Genomic DNA, 16223 nt, shown 5'->3' with positions numbered 1-16223 from the left:
AATACACAAACAGAAAAAACGTTAGATGTGGTAGAAGAAGATACATTAGATAAAGATGACAAAAACATTGAGGAAATAGAGGAAGGTTCTGAAATGAGAGATGAGGAAGATATAAGCTGGGAAGTAATAAAGGGAAATATTTATACTGGTAAATAGTAAAAGAGAAAAAGAAAATTTAAAGAGATGATTATAAAAAAATGAAATGGATGAGAAATAAAATAAAATTATAATCTCTAGAAAGTTAAGGAAAATGGAAAGCAATAATTTTAGAGTGTTTTCTGTAAATGTAAATAGTATAAAGGACATAGAGAGAATTATATAGGTTTTGGAATGGGGCAATAAATGTAATATAGATGCAATTGTACTGGAAGACACAGGATTTGTAACAAGTGAAGAAAGACTGTAAACAGAAAAATTATGTGGGACATAATTTGGAATTTGGGAAGTGATTGTTGCTCTGGAACATGTGTATTTTGCAGAACTGCAATAGAATTATTAGATATAACTTTAGTAAAACTGAGAAGATTAACTATTGCGGACCCAAAATGGAACAAGCAAGTATATAGAATTATAGCATTGTATGCTTATGTTACCTGTAAAGAAAGGAAATTATCACTTCACTAGATTCTAGATATGTAGTGATAAATATGAATATTATAGTGACAGGACGTTTCAATTGTGATCTAAGAGGTAAATGTAAAAAGAAAGAAAATAATGTAAGAAAAATGTTAGAAGTTATGAGATGCAGTAAATTAATACTTTGGAATAAAAATTCTTGGACTTACAGAAATAGTATTTATAAAAACTGAAATAGATTTCATGATAATAGAAGGATTAACTATAAGAGAAAGAGAGATAACTGAAACAGGTTTTCCGGATCATATAGCAATATAGCTAGAGATAAAGGAAAACAAAAAATATATAAAATAGACACTAGAATGAAAAAGTTAAGTAAGAAAATATGGGATGAAGAAGGAAAGAGATTAATAATACAGTTATGGAAATATATCACTAAGGGAACATTTTATAAAAATTTGTCTGAATGGTGGATGATGGACAACTTTTAAGATAATATATAAAAAATGTTTCTTACAGTGATGTTCTGATGTGAGAAAAGTAGACAAAGAAATGTATCAGAGGGTATATAAAGATGCAGTGGAAGATTTACAAAATAATTATAGAGCACAATTCGATAAAGAAAATTAATTATATATAAGAAATTAAGAGAAAATTAAGGAGTTATTTTTCAGGCAAAGATATTTCTTAAAGGAAAAAAAGAGACGTATCAGCGTATTTAAGTAGAATAGTAAAGGAAGACAGCAGCATAATGAGAGAAATGAAAAATGTAAAAGGAGAAAGAGGAAGAACCCATGAACAAATTATGAATATTGTAGTAGGGTATGTGTAAGAAATTGTTAAAAATAAGGCATTGAAAATTATATGGGGAAAAAAGTTTACAGAACAACAAAATAAAGAATTTGAAAATGAAATTTCTTTATATGAGTTTGATAAAGTACTAGGACAAGTGAATATAGATTTGGTTGCAGGGTGAGGTAGAATAGGCTATGAAATGTATAAACATTTAATGAACTGTAAAAAATAAATTGCATAATCTAACTGGTGAACTTAAGGGTTGGCTCTATACATAAAGAATTTATTTACAAGTGTTATACATTAATTATGACTTTTCTTTTCAACTATATTATGTATAAACAAATTTTATTGTAGATTCAGTAGAGAAGGATGAAATTTTTACTTATGGGGAAGAATATATTATATTGTTTTTCATTTAGGGCCTTTCATTCTGTATCTTAATTATTGAAGAATTTTAACGTAGTGAAAATCATTATTTAATTAATTTTAAGAGTTTTAATTCAGACATTTGTCACATGACTGGTTTGATGAAATATTTAAGAGTGCCTTTCATGAGTATTTTTATCTGAAGAAGTCCAGCCACCGTGCTGGACAAAAAGCGCTTAATAAATAGAGTTTGTGTGGTTTCTAGTATCGATTGCTTTATTTATTTTGATATTGATATTGTTTAAGCAATTTGATTTTTGCACTGTTTCTCACACTTTTCTGGGAATCTCTTAACTGCTGCCAGTGATCACTCTCACTCTTCTTCACTCTCACTCTCTTTCACACACACACACACACACACACACACACACACACACACACACACACACACACACACACACACACACACTCTCTGTCTTCTGCTTTTATGCATACATTCACTCACACACACAGACAGAAATATAAACAAACTCATACACTTTTTTATTTATTTTTTGCAATCATTAAACAGCAAAAGCGCTGCTTAGCGAGTGTAAAATAACTGCTTAATCGATCCCGCTTTCACTAGCATGCATACACTTGCACACAAACAGACCAAACAGACATAAACAGATGCACACTTTTTCTTTAAGTTTTTTTTTTACATTTTACACTTGCTAAATAGCTACATTAATACCCTGCTGGAGAAAGTTCATTCTCCTATCAGGATGCAATCTGTGAATCCCCATTCTCTAAGAGAGAGAGTTGAGTTATGCAATGGCAAGAGGCAGACTGAAAAATGTTCACTTATATGTAATTAAAGTCACTTTAATTTATCAAATTTAAAGTAAATGACATCCAATCTGATTGAGATGAAATTCCAAGAACTCTCATATCAATTTTAAACCTATTTTCTGAACTTCACAAGGAGTCCACATTTGATTACCATGTATATGAATAATTAGCATAAACATATACTGGAGCTCTTAGCATTAATAAAAGTATACTGAATATTCTGATCAGCTGGCAAAAAGGCTCTAGCCAACATTGCTCATTAAGCCTTGTGACATGAATCAATGACTTGTAGAGACCAGAGGAGGTTGCTTAAGTCCTGCTATTCTACCACAAGAGCAATGCTGGAGGAGTTGAATAGCTTATGTACCTCAGAGTCTTACATCAGACCCCTTACTTCACTAGAGGCAGAATATTACAGAGGAAATGAAAGTTGCACGAGAGAACATTCAGACATCTCACTGCATGTTTCACTGTTAGTAAGGAGACATAATAGACCCCTTACATATAGAATGTTCTGTCACCATATATAATGTTATGTCAGTCATTCTCAGGCCCTGCCACTCAACAACCCCATCACCTTCCCTCCATAGGATTAGGCCACATAGTAGTGCTTCCCATGGTGTTTGGTGTTTGGGGCCATAAAGTTAAGGGTCATGTGATCATGTTACCTCAAGAGTCATGAAAGAGCATAAATCGAAATGGAGATGATGACATCAGCAAGAAAAGGGGAGTAGTATTACTGAAATTGAATTCATAATCTCAGCTTTCCCAAAACCTCACCAAGATGGTGCTGATATACAGACTGTATCTTACTTAGTATGTATCATGTAAAGAGGTAAGCTGAAAAATAAAAAAAGACAGCTGGAGGTGAAAGTCCCAGGGTAAAAAAATGACCAATCCTGGTAGGCACACTGGTGCCATGACTGGACAAAATGGCAGTGTAGAATTCTAAAGACATGAAAACATTCCTACAGCAGGGTTAGGCCAGAATCAGGGGGAGGATGCCCCCCTTTTGTAGAAGGAAGTAGTAGTCCACATAAACCACTAAAACTGACAGGCTAAAAAAAGAGGCATAAAGATGACAGTGGACAGTTGACTATTGACAGTAAGGAAGAAAGTATGTACTGTTACTGTCATGCAAAAATTCAAGAACTTCCAGATAGAAGATATTCAGAAAGATTATGAAAGAAATTATAGAAAAGAAAAACACTTGTGCAAGAAAAAAAACTGTCAAAAGTTTCAGTAGAAATTTGTGTTCATTAATGCAACAGATCCATAAAAAAATTTCATAGACAAAGAAACTTTGGGCTGTCTGGAAAAAGAAGTGACAAAGGAAGTGTGAAAATATAAAGAACAAAAACCCAGAGGTTTTTTAAAGGTATAAAAAAATATTGACATGGGAAAGAAAAAGAGATCTGATATGGTGCACTACTTATGCAAAGAAAAAGCAAAGCTAATCAATACAAAAATCAGCAAAGGCACCCAGATATAAACTATTTTACAATACAAAAAATAAGAAAATAAAAGAGGAACATAGAACAGATGATAAGTAAGGTAGGAGTTAAACGAATAGAAACTGAAGTTACGGAATACTTGCGAAATGAAGGATTTATTGTACAAAATTCAGCACACATAATGTCACAGCATGATGGAACAATGAATCCCAAATTAAGTCGAAACAGGTGAAGTGGGAAATATCTGAAGAAAAAATATGGACATGGGAATGAAAAAGAGATTTAACATGGTGAAATATTTATGCAAAGGAGAAAGCAAAACTAATCAATAAAAAAACAGCACCAAAGATATTTGAAGAAATTACAGGCAAAGGCACCCAGATATGGAACATTTTACAACAGAATAAAATAAGAAAACCAAGAGGAAAGTAGAAAAGAGGATTAGTAATGGAGACGTTAAAGAAACAGAAACTGAAGTTATGGATCACCTGCAAAGCTACGGAATTAGTGTAGAAAATCCAACTCAAGTAATGTCACAGTAAGATGGAACAACGAGTCCCCAAACTAAGGCAAAACAGGTGGAGCAGGGAGCATCTGATCACATGTCACATGGTGATGATCTGGAACCTTCGTAGGAAACCAGTCCAAAAGTTCAACTGGAGCAGCACATTAAGGGAAGAAGCAGGAAATAGTGGCAATGGTAAAAATTCAAAGCGGGGGGGGGATTCAAGATGCTGTTGTTTTGTCTTGTCTTTAACCTGTTAAGCTGTTTACTTCATAGAATAGGTCTTGGTTACAATTTAGCTCCTAGAAAGCAACCTTGCTTTAAGACTTCTGCTTTTTTGTGGATGACTTAAAACTGCATAGTTCGTCAGATAAGTGGTTAAAACTTTCAGTTATGATATAAGACTGCCATTTGTTCTTGATAAATGTGCAAAAGCAATGTTTAAAGCGGGAAAGTTGCAGCCTGCAGGACCAAAAAAATATCAGTCTTGGACAGGAATGTGATATAAAGGAGCTTCAGCAGGAGGGAGTATATAAATATTTGGGATTTGATAAAGGATGTGCAATAAAGCATAAACAAATGAGAATAAAACTCAGTAAGGAATACTTCAGAAGATTAAAACTAATATTGAAAACAGCCTTGACGTCTAGGAATGAATTTCAAATTATAAACCATTGTGCTCTTCTTGTTCTTAGTTTTGGTGTGATTGACTTACCCCAAAAGGTATTGGATCAGTTCCACAGCAAAATGAAAAATGCTTCATGCTTCTCAAATGATGTATTAAAATCGGTGTGTACCAATATTATATATCCCTTGTTCGGAAGGAGGTATGGGTGTCCTCAAAACTGATTACATGTGCAGATCTGTGGTCATGGAACTACATACATATCTGCTGACCTCATCATATCCAAACATGGTGAACGTTTTAAAACATGAGGACAGGAAGTCTATGATGACCTCTCTGCTTGGTCTAACAGAAGCATATTGGTTTCAAGCGGGAATAGAAATCAAAACAGAAGCAAACAAAAATCAGACAGCAACTGAATGTGTCTAAAAAGAAAAGAAAGTGTATAAGGAGAAGGATCCGATGAGAAGAAAAGCTATAAAAACAGTGGCAAGTATTGCGATATCCTGGAACAGCCTCATGTTGCTCAGGATTTGACATGGGAATAATTAAGGAGAGGTGAGCTGAAACCAAAACATGAAAGGTTAATAATGGCAGCACAAGATAGTGGACTACGCTCATGTTGGTTTAAAAAGCCCATTGAACATGTGGGAGAAACAGACAAAGGTAGGTTCTGTAAACAGAATTGCCAACAGTCACACACTTTGTTGCTGGATGTGATGCACTCATGGCAGAGGGTCAGCACACTGAAAGGCACAATAATGTGGCAAGACTGTTGCACTGGTGATTGTGCAAACATTACAATATAAAAGTGCTGAGAAATATTGGAAACCTGAAACACAAAGAATTATAGTGAATGATGAAGTGTATATCACATGGGATCACTCATTACCAATAGTTTAAAAAACAGATATGAAAAAACTGCACACAGTAGTCCATGTAAAAAGACAAAAGTAGCATTGTAGGGAGAGAAACACAAAGTCATAAAATATCAGGATTTGCAGGCAGAAATGAAAGCAATGCAGAAGAAAGATACCCAGACAGTTCCTATAGTAGTTTGAACAATAATGGGCCTAGTAAAAACAATTAACAGTTGTATTCAGGTATACTACCGATACATGGAACTCTGTATAACTTGTAAAAAAAGTCAATTGTGGGCACATTTCAGGTGCTGGGAAGAGCACTTTTGGCTAACATCAAAGAGTGAAGCAACAGAAGTTTGATGATTGTTCACTGTACCCTGACTTAGGAATGTGGTCAATTCCCATCATGGTATTAGAATCGCAAAGGACTTGGAGAAATTAAATCAACATTAGGATATTATCAGAATTTGATTGAAGTCTGCAGGAAGTAGGTAAGAAATGTCTTCAGAGTGGTAGATATGACGTGGAAGCTAATAATGTCCAAATTAGAAACAGAACAGCAGCTTAGCATCAACAGATGAGACATAAATTGGTCTATGGGTTTGTGGGGAAGTATAAAGTTTAGTAAAGGCAACCAAACAAGTTGTAGAGTACAGAGGCTCTTAGAGATGAAGCATCTGAACCATGATACATACTTCCTCAAACAGTATTGCAGAAATATCTGTTAGTGGTGAATAATGAAACAGAAATATGCAATCATGCACAGAAGAAAGTATGCATGCACATACGCATGGATAGACATCCATCCACTCACACACACACACACACACACACACACACACACACACACACACACACACACACACATACACACACTCACTCACACACACACACACACACACACACACACACAATGACATGCACACGCAAACACAAACACACACACACACACACACACACACACACACACACACACACACACACACACTCTCAGTGACACACACACACACACACACACACACACACACACACACACACACACACACACTCACTCAGATGCAGACACACAGAGACACACACACACACACACACATACACACACACGCACACATTCTCACTCTCACACACACACACACACACACACACACACACACACACACACACACACACACACACACACACACTCAGGCACACACACACACACACACACACATTCACTCAGACACACACAAACACACACACACACACGCACATTCACACACACACACACACACACACACACACACACACACACACACACACACACACACACACACACACACACACACAGACTCAGACACACACACACACACACACACACACACACACACACACACACACACACACACACACACACACACACACACACACTCCATAATAAAATGAGAGGCAATTCAATCAGCAGCGGAGACAAACAGCTTAGCTTACTCTCTTTATAGAAGCATAACAATTCGTATTTAAGAACAGACAGAGTGACAATATAAGAAACTCGATGCTGGAAGAAATAATCAAGCTCTGTGGCAATGCAGCCGCAGGCATTCATTAATTCATGCTATCACAGAACAAAGAGCTGCATACTTACATCAGTTACATTGACAATGCCGATTTGAGGACGAGACAGATCGATGTCAAAGGTATCTTCCCAGTATGGGATCAGCTGGAATAAAAGCATAAAGTACATTAAGCATTTGCTTTGATAACTTCCAAGATACTGTGTATCACATGAATTACCCAGTGTAACACATTTGTACAAGCACAGAGCAGATCTCAGTGTATTGCAATGCTGAGATATATGCTCACAACTGTCTTTTTCCACAGGCCTTCCATGTAATCTATGCATTTAAGGCCATACCACTACTAAGATTCCTGGACACACAATCTTGTGCCATCAGAAATCCCAGTGATGCAGAATCCTTAGAATGCATTCTAACGTTTCTATGCCATCACTTAGTGCCTTCACATTAACAGGTATAAATACTGGTATGAAGGAACTAAAGACATATCTGTGTTGTGCATCCTTAAAAATGTGCACTTTGACTTTCATTCTGTAGTGTGTCCATCGCATGAAAGATTTCTCTCTCTTCACCCTTTAAGAGGTAAAATTTGACACTGTGTACTTCACAAACATGTAACATTTCAGTAATATTAACTATTAATTTGTGTGCCCCATTCAATGAATGCAGTATGCTTGTGACATCAGAGGTGGTCATATAAACACGAATGGTTACTGGTGGATATGTATTGTTCACGGTTTCTTATGGGATGCATTAAACTGTGTCAGTTTTGCAAACTGCTTACACACCTTTTATAACCCTGTTGTCTAAACAGTGCTAACAGCCCCTATATGCCCACAGCATATTTCATGTTTAACATCACCCTCATCATACCCCTCAAAGAAAGCCTCTGCAAAGGCAACTGATGTATCTCATTAAACGTCAGTGCCCAGTTAATGACTAGAGTAGATTAGAAAGTAAGGCAATTTACTGGAGAGAATTAACTTCTTCACCTACCATATTCATTAAGAAATATGACTTGTAATGATATAAGAAAAGGAATTCCTGTCACCTGTTACCCATCACCTCATTTCATATATGTTGCCCTTGCTTGTCCTTTCTTGGCACACTGCAAGAAATTGCTAATTCAGTAACTTCTGACAATGGAAAAACAGTCCACTGAACACTAATTTCAACTCCCCTCATCTTCTGACTAAAGTAAGTTCCCAATTTCTGGACCTTATGCTTTTCAGGCTCAATGTTCCTTGCCTTAGTTGTGATCCATATATGACAAACCACAAAAATGTATTGTGCATAAAATCAATGAAAGTTGCTTCTAACCCACTCATAGCTTCTCCTCACCTGCTTCTGTCCAGGTCTTCAAAAGTCTCACAGTGTCATAGTCAGTTATTCTCTCAATAAATAACTGCATTTTGTTCATATAATATTAAGAATTGTAGCACCAGAAAACTATTAAATCAAGAAAACAGAGTCACAGCAATTTTTTCCCTTTTTACAGTTTTGACTATTCTAGGAATAAAGCCTAAAAGTAGCCTGAAAAGCTTTACCAAGTTTGAGGAATCCAGATTACCTGGATCTGATTTCCCATACATTGTTTTCATTTTGCATGACTGGCCCATTTATTTGACCCTAACCATCTGCCATTTGACAATGGCTCAGAAGTTATTAAAACTACAGTATTCTTAGAACTATTTATATTCTTCTATATTTATAAGAATCTCCTGATGAGGATACAAATGGTCTCAAATACAGAAACTTGTGGAGTGAATATGGTGGTTGGACCTCAGTGTATAGTTGATGGGTAGAGAGCTTGTACTCAAAATAATATTTGGCCTTGTGAATTCTCACAATTTTAGTGACTCTTTTAGGTGCCAGGTTATACAGCTGATGAATACATATTCGATGGAAGCAGGTCCTCCACACATTATCTGTTCAGAGACTAGACCCACCCCCCCACCCCCACCCCGAAATTAAAAAGAACACAACAATCACACAGTAAAATATACTAGTAAAGTACTTTAAATTTCGTTATAAAGTGGAAAGGATTACTAGGAGCTGCTTATTACCAACATTAACCTTGTTCAGTTCAGTGCTTTCTTTAAAAAAAATAAAATGCTTTAACCAGAGGAAAATATAATAAAGTTTGGCAAAACACTTGAAATAGTCATCAATATCCTCTAATCTCCATTTTGCTATCCCAGCTTGAAATCTGCATAAATTACAGTTGTAAAAACATTTATATGCAATCGAGGTTACTGATACAACTTACTTCATTTAGAGCAATTTCTGTTCGTGTACAGGGATATAGCCCTGAGTATTACTAAAATGGCCCTACTGTAATTAGCAGCTCAGCTCCAGTCAGTGCTGGCATGGTGGAAACAGAGAAGTGACAAGGCCTAGACTGCCGGTCTCTATCTTTTGAGAGAGAGCTGGGACACATTAGTCCAGTGACCACATGGAGGTGCTTGCCTCTAAAGGGAGTGAGGCCATCTGACCACTTCACATGCGGAGGCTTGAATGTCTGTTGCAAAGACCCATTGCACACCAACTCTTTGATGTCTACAAGCACATGTAATTATTTATGGCTGATGGTTGCCACCTATCTCTCTGGCAGGACTACAGCTAAACACAGTATGTGACCTTCTCTTCAGGCACCCCACTTCTAGAAAGGTTCAGCCCTCACAACTTAGTTAGACAAGCACACTGCCTGGTAAGCTATAGTACTAGATACTATTCCAGTTGGTGGTGGGCCCTAGAAGCCAGGTGGGCGTATGGACTGCAAGAGGAGTAAAGTCAGTAGTCAGTGGTGGCTGACAAATAGTGGACAATGTGGAGTACAAAACTAGAGTTAGAGTTTTATGGCGGTATCTGTGATTAAAAAAAAATCTCACTTTTGGACTTCAAGATCCTGATAAGAATTTTATTTGTTTAGAGGGAGCTGTGAACTAGAACACATACCTCCAAATCATTAACCCACTTTTTGTTGTACCATGCAAAGCCTGTAGACTATAACCAGAGAAAAAACATTTCAACCATTAGTTTGCATTTTCCCTGAAGAATTTGCACTCAGTAATAAATGCAGAGAAGTCATTATAATGGTAAAATATATTTTTGACTTACCAGGGGAAACTCTTCAGGATCAATCCAGATAATACTAAGATCAGGGTTGTCTGTGTTGTCTCTTGCGACTTCAATCAGAATTTGCAGGAACTCATAACCATCTAGGAAATGGAAAAAAAAATGTGAACTTGATGAAGTGCTTGATATACAAGGTATGCAATGCCTGTACACATGTTAGAAGTGGGTACTCTGTCACTCAGCTATTATTAGGTTTGCAAACCAGTCTCCTTGTTTTTCAGTGGCAATTGCACTCCCTTAGTCTTACTAGAGTACAAGACATATCCTGGAACAAGATGAATCAGGAACACAAAGATTCTAGAAATTATTTTAACACCCCTTTTTAAAGCAACATGTTTGTAGATGTGAGATAAAAATACAAAACCAATATTTGCCCATAGTTTGATCATATATGTTAGTTACCTAGTCTATGGTACTGGCTACAATTAAAAGAAAATGCAAGTCTAATGCAAAGTTCTGTCTTAAAGATGATGACGTAAATGGGGCTGATGTAGGTTTACATAAGAGGGTTGGGCAGTTGGTATAATGGTAATTGTGTTTACCTTACAAACACAAAGTGCAGGGTTTGCTTACAAAAAAATGAGATATTGACTAGGCATAAAATAACCCACATGGACAATTAGCTTTGTACTAATCTATATATTTCCATTCATGTATATTTCTGTTTTTTCTAGCTCCATTTTTCAAGATTTCTACAATTAAACTGCTTACTGGTATTACCTTGGGTATGTATAACAAGGACCTATGCCTGTATTGTGGATAACTCAGTACTCTCTCTCTCTCTCTCTCTCTCTCTCTATATATATATATATATATATATATATATATATATGTGTGTGTGGTAAATGTTAATCCCAGAAACATTCATACTGTCCCAGGCTCTCCACCCATCAGAAGCATTGCCACATTTACCCCAACATTTTTTATTTTTAACATTATTTCTGATGCAACTATTCCTTCTGGAAGCACTGTTCCAATTAGCCGTCACTCTTTCCATAAAATAAGACTTTCTTATAGGTTATCAGGACATATAGCTCTCAACATTTTACTTCCTGAGTTAGGGCCAAAGCAAAATATAATTATAGAAAAAGTTCCAAAATGACAGACACTGAAATACTGATACTATTAAAACAGAAATTCAACAGAATAAGACATGATCTAACATGTTTTCTGAAGTAAAAGAAGGCTGTAAATATTACGATCATCTGGATTTACTGATGATTATCTCTATTCACTGACAGTAACCTTCCCCCTTTTCTAAAAAAATAAATTTTAGGAAGGATGGAGCAAAACACTGAGCAAAACTTAAGCGTGTCCTTAAGAATTATTTGAAAGATTGTATTTGAGCCATGAATCTCCTATAATCAATCTGACTTTTCTTGTTCTTTCACATTTGTTTTTATTTTAATTTATGAGACTCTTGGACTCTTAGTTCCCTAGCTATATCTAACATTCATATCATACGTCACTTTATCCTTTCAACAAGACTGACCTGTTTAACATTTCTAGTCTGCAATTATATGGTTGGTGGTGTAGACAGTGTACAGAGTTGTGCCTTCCTCTGACTAGTCTCTTGGCTATCTATGCCCATAGATGACCAGTTAGACATACATAGAATGCTCAGTATGTGAGTCCCGACACCTGTCGATATAAAGTGACAAACTGCATTATCTGCTACTGATAATGTCTCTTCCTATGCATAGTAGATCTATCTTGGCATTCCTTGCTGCTCTGCAACTCTGACTGCTTATTTTTCAGTCGTCTGATGTAGGCCTTCCTGTACCATTTCTACATTTATAGTGACTGCTGTTTCCTTGGGTTTTTGCTGTCAAGATAAATTTGCATTTTTTATTTAAGTTGTCATGTTTTGGACCACACATTTCAGCTGATAAAATCCCTGTTCATCATTTCTCTACCTTCCTTTGTAAAAACCTTGCTAGATAATTTTTAGCATTGCTAGTTCTCAGGATATTGAAAAAGATGTTTCCTTGAACTGTGTTCTCTGCTACCCTACTATTCTGTTTATTTTATCTGACTAGACTCTCTGTACTCCAACCTTTTGTGCTCTGTTGTATAGTCTGTATATTTTACCAATACTATAAATTTAGGATTCATTCAGAGCCTTTCCAGTTTGTTCAATAAACTCATGTCTGATACCATATCAAAAGCTTTGCCACATAACCTTTCTGATCAAATATTTTTTGCTTCCATACATACAAGCATCTGCTTTTTTGGATATTATGATGTTCCTGTTATGATTCATGAACTTCAATGCTTGAAACATGCTATTTTCTAAATATTTTAAAACTACAAAAGGTCGCATTAACAACAGAATGGTATAGCAGACCATTCTAGTTTGCCATTTGCATGTTTTTACATTATGTCATTCTTCTATCTCTTTCTTACCGCCATGAATGTTTTTATGTAATGCACCTTGGGCAACCATTGCATTGGTCCACCACCTTCTCTTTGAAGAAATGCAGGAAGTCGACTGTATAATCTGCTGTCTGTGTGTCCTCTCCCATCCAGTATCCCTCTTCATAAGTATGAATCAGCTCTGTCACATCACCTTAACATGCTGTTCTGTGCCAAGATTATGCTCACACTTCTGTTCTCTAATGAGAAGAGCTCTAACTCATCTAGTCTCTGGCCTTATTTTTTCCAATGCACCTTCTTCCAATGCACCTTGTTAGTGGCTTTGGTATGGCCTCTTTCCAGCAGTATGATGACTGTCTCTCCTTGTGCGAACACCAATGTGGCTGATAGAATTATCTCCTTCATCTGCTATCACATATTTTTTTTATCTCATCCACTATTTTAAAACTCTTCTGATTACGTGATTTATCTAATGACCTGACTTTGCAGTTAACTTATAAAATATCTGTTGTGGGTAAAGCCTCCACACTCACCATGCAGATCTTTGTACCTTTATATGCTCCTTTGTCCATCTGTCTATCCATCAATCCATCCACAGCCCCTATTTTCTCATTTTTACACATGGGAGTGGTGTGTTAGTTCACAGTGACAATCATTTAGAGACAAGGTTTACACTGCCAGATGGCTAGCCCTGCCAGAGTAGTTCTTCCACACCACACACTCGTATGCAGTCAACATGCTGATTTCTTTTTACAGAGGAGTAAAATACTTGCAGACGATCCTGTTTGCTTCTTCCTCCATACTTGGGCTTTATACAAGTTAGGCTGCAGTTGCACAATTATCACAACACTGTTTGTAACTAGGTGTAACTAGGCATAGCTGGTCAACACCAGCTTATTCTGCAAAACCATGTTGCTGCATCGCAGCAAAAACTGACATTTTACATACCATGACAGCGGTGTTATTATCAGCATAGTTATTATTTTGGTTATCACATTCACAGATTCATAGTTGAATACTAGACTAAGTGCCCTGAAGGGCTTTTTTAAGCCTAGCCAATAACTTGAGGTCAAAATCAAATCTTGTGTTTAAAAGATGAAGACTTTAACCATTATGCCAAAACACCAACCCTAATGATTCTATTGGGGATTGAACCCAGGACTTTGTGTGTGTGAAGTAGATGTGATGACAACTATACTACTGAACCTGGTCTGAACCTTCCTGACCCAGTTTTTCTCCAAAGCTGACACACTCATCTTCAACTCTTCTTAAATTCATGTTCTCCTCCAGACTCCTGCAGCCATTCTCTCTGTGACATCTCATCTGGGCTATGCAGCCCTTCTTTTAATATCCTCAGGCTAAACAGTGAAGACCACTCACAATAATGATGAGTATTGCCCCTTAACGAGGTACTTACTACATACAGTATTGTTAACAGAAGCAACAGAAAAGGACTTAAATACAAACATATGCACTTTCAAAATGCAAAAATATACCATTTTTAGAAGGAAACCACCGTGATATATTACATTTATGTCCCCAAGGTTGAAACCACATCTTTCAAGATCTGTAGATGGTCTTCAGGACTCTGAAAGGCCATGCGCATTGTGATGGTGACCACAATCTGTATATTGAAATTGACAGGCCAAGGGGCAGTGGCCACCAACAAAGTGTGACTTTACTTTCTTTCTGCTGGAGAAATCTTTCATTTTTCTTGTGAATTTGCCACTTCACAAGAAATTTCAGTAGGTTTCCATACAAATTTCTTTATTATAGTATACAATAGTAAACCACTTTTAGTAACAAAGGGTTTGATTCTCAGAGGCAGCACCACAAACTAAAATTTCACAAACTATCATTAGAATTATGGAAAGGAAATTTTATAACAAATAAACTCTGTATTTTGAGTGTCTAATATAACATCAAAAAATAATTTTCTTTTCTAAACAACTATTTAAATGTCATGAAGACTTTGTTTTATCACTAGAGGAAGTATTTATACGGACACAAGGCAATTTTCTTTTGTTTGAATGTATAACAGTTCCTCAGCATTAATCATATTCAGGAAGACTTGCTTTTTAAGTATGCCTCTCATTCACTACAGGTTTATTCCTAATATTTACTAGGGGGATCTAGCTTCATATACCATCTAGATTCAGTGCTGTGACAAGCTCCTCAGTTTTAAATGATTTCTACACACTCTGCATCACTATTTATTTTGCTTTTACTTTCTAACATGGCAGGCTTACATACATAGCTCCCAGCTAAACATACTCTCTAACATATGATATATCCCACAAGCAGCATAATTCTTTTGTAGTTTCAAAAGCATTTACCAAATTTCTGGAAGGCAGTCATTTTTACTTTGTTTTAAATGCAGGACAAATCACAAAGCAATAAAAAGATATCTGCTTCAAGTAAGAGGCGTTTTTTCAGTGTTACTATATACTACATTCTGAATCACCTTCAATAGCTTGTGAACATCCATCACATCGTGCCCTGTTATGTTTCCTCAAACCGGTACTGTTTGGACTGCAGTTCAGAATACTCACTGCAGTAAACATTGTCCAGTATGTGCCATTCAGAACTTGGTCACATATTTTCTCAGAAACCCAGTACAAAAAAATTCTTCAGCCAAATTTCTTGCACTATTTTGTTGTGAGCACACACTTTGTGATTCAACACAAATTTTACAAACATGTTTTACATCAGATCACAATGATCATTGCGCAGTACGTTGATATAATTTTGCTAACACACATCAGTAGTTGTCATTATATGATTGTTCCTCATCTAATACCATAAAGTCTGGTTTAATAAATGATGCCACTTCTGTTTCTGACAGACTTGTTTGTATATGGCAGCAAGAAGCTCAACAACTCTGTCCAGATTAGCTTAAGAGTCAGAAAGCTATAGTCAACTCTGGGCTAATGAAACAGTTCTGGCAAAGAAAAACTCAATGTTTATAACACAACAACATTCTCAGATGAGAAAAATGGCTCAGATATAAGGTAGGCAGGCAGGATTTTTCTCATATTGTAATTTGTAAGATTTTTTTTCTCTTTTCTGATGAAGCCACCACTGTGGGATTTTGTTTAGATGAAAAGTCACTCAAAATCATATTTTAGATGCATT

General features: G+C 36.2%; 1 protein-coding gene across 1 annotated transcript in view; it reads right to left on the bottom strand.

The window, feature by feature from the left end:
* The window catches only part of LOC122791740 (calsequestrin-1-like), a 214951-nt gene that overhangs the window by 4045 nt on the left and 194683 nt on the right, over window positions 1–16223 (bottom strand). The window contains exons 9-10 of the mRNA XM_044059648.1: window positions 10695–10795; window positions 7643–7717 (exon numbers count right to left, since the gene is read on the bottom strand). Of these exons, the coding sequence (XP_043915583.1) occupies window positions 7643–7717; window positions 10695–10795 (176 nt within the window). The remainder of the gene's footprint in view (window positions 1–7642; window positions 7718–10694; window positions 10796–16223) is intronic.

This window comes from Protopterus annectens, chromosome 17.part0 (assembly GCF_019279795.1).
Source record: "Protopterus annectens isolate FY-2018-M chromosome 17.part0, PAN1.0, whole genome shotgun sequence".
NCBI classification, from domain to species: Eukaryota; Metazoa; Chordata; order Ceratodontiformes; family Protopteridae; genus Protopterus; species Protopterus annectens.
The sequence above is the reverse complement of the archived record's forward strand: the minus strand, read 5'-3'. Positions and strand labels throughout refer to the sequence as shown.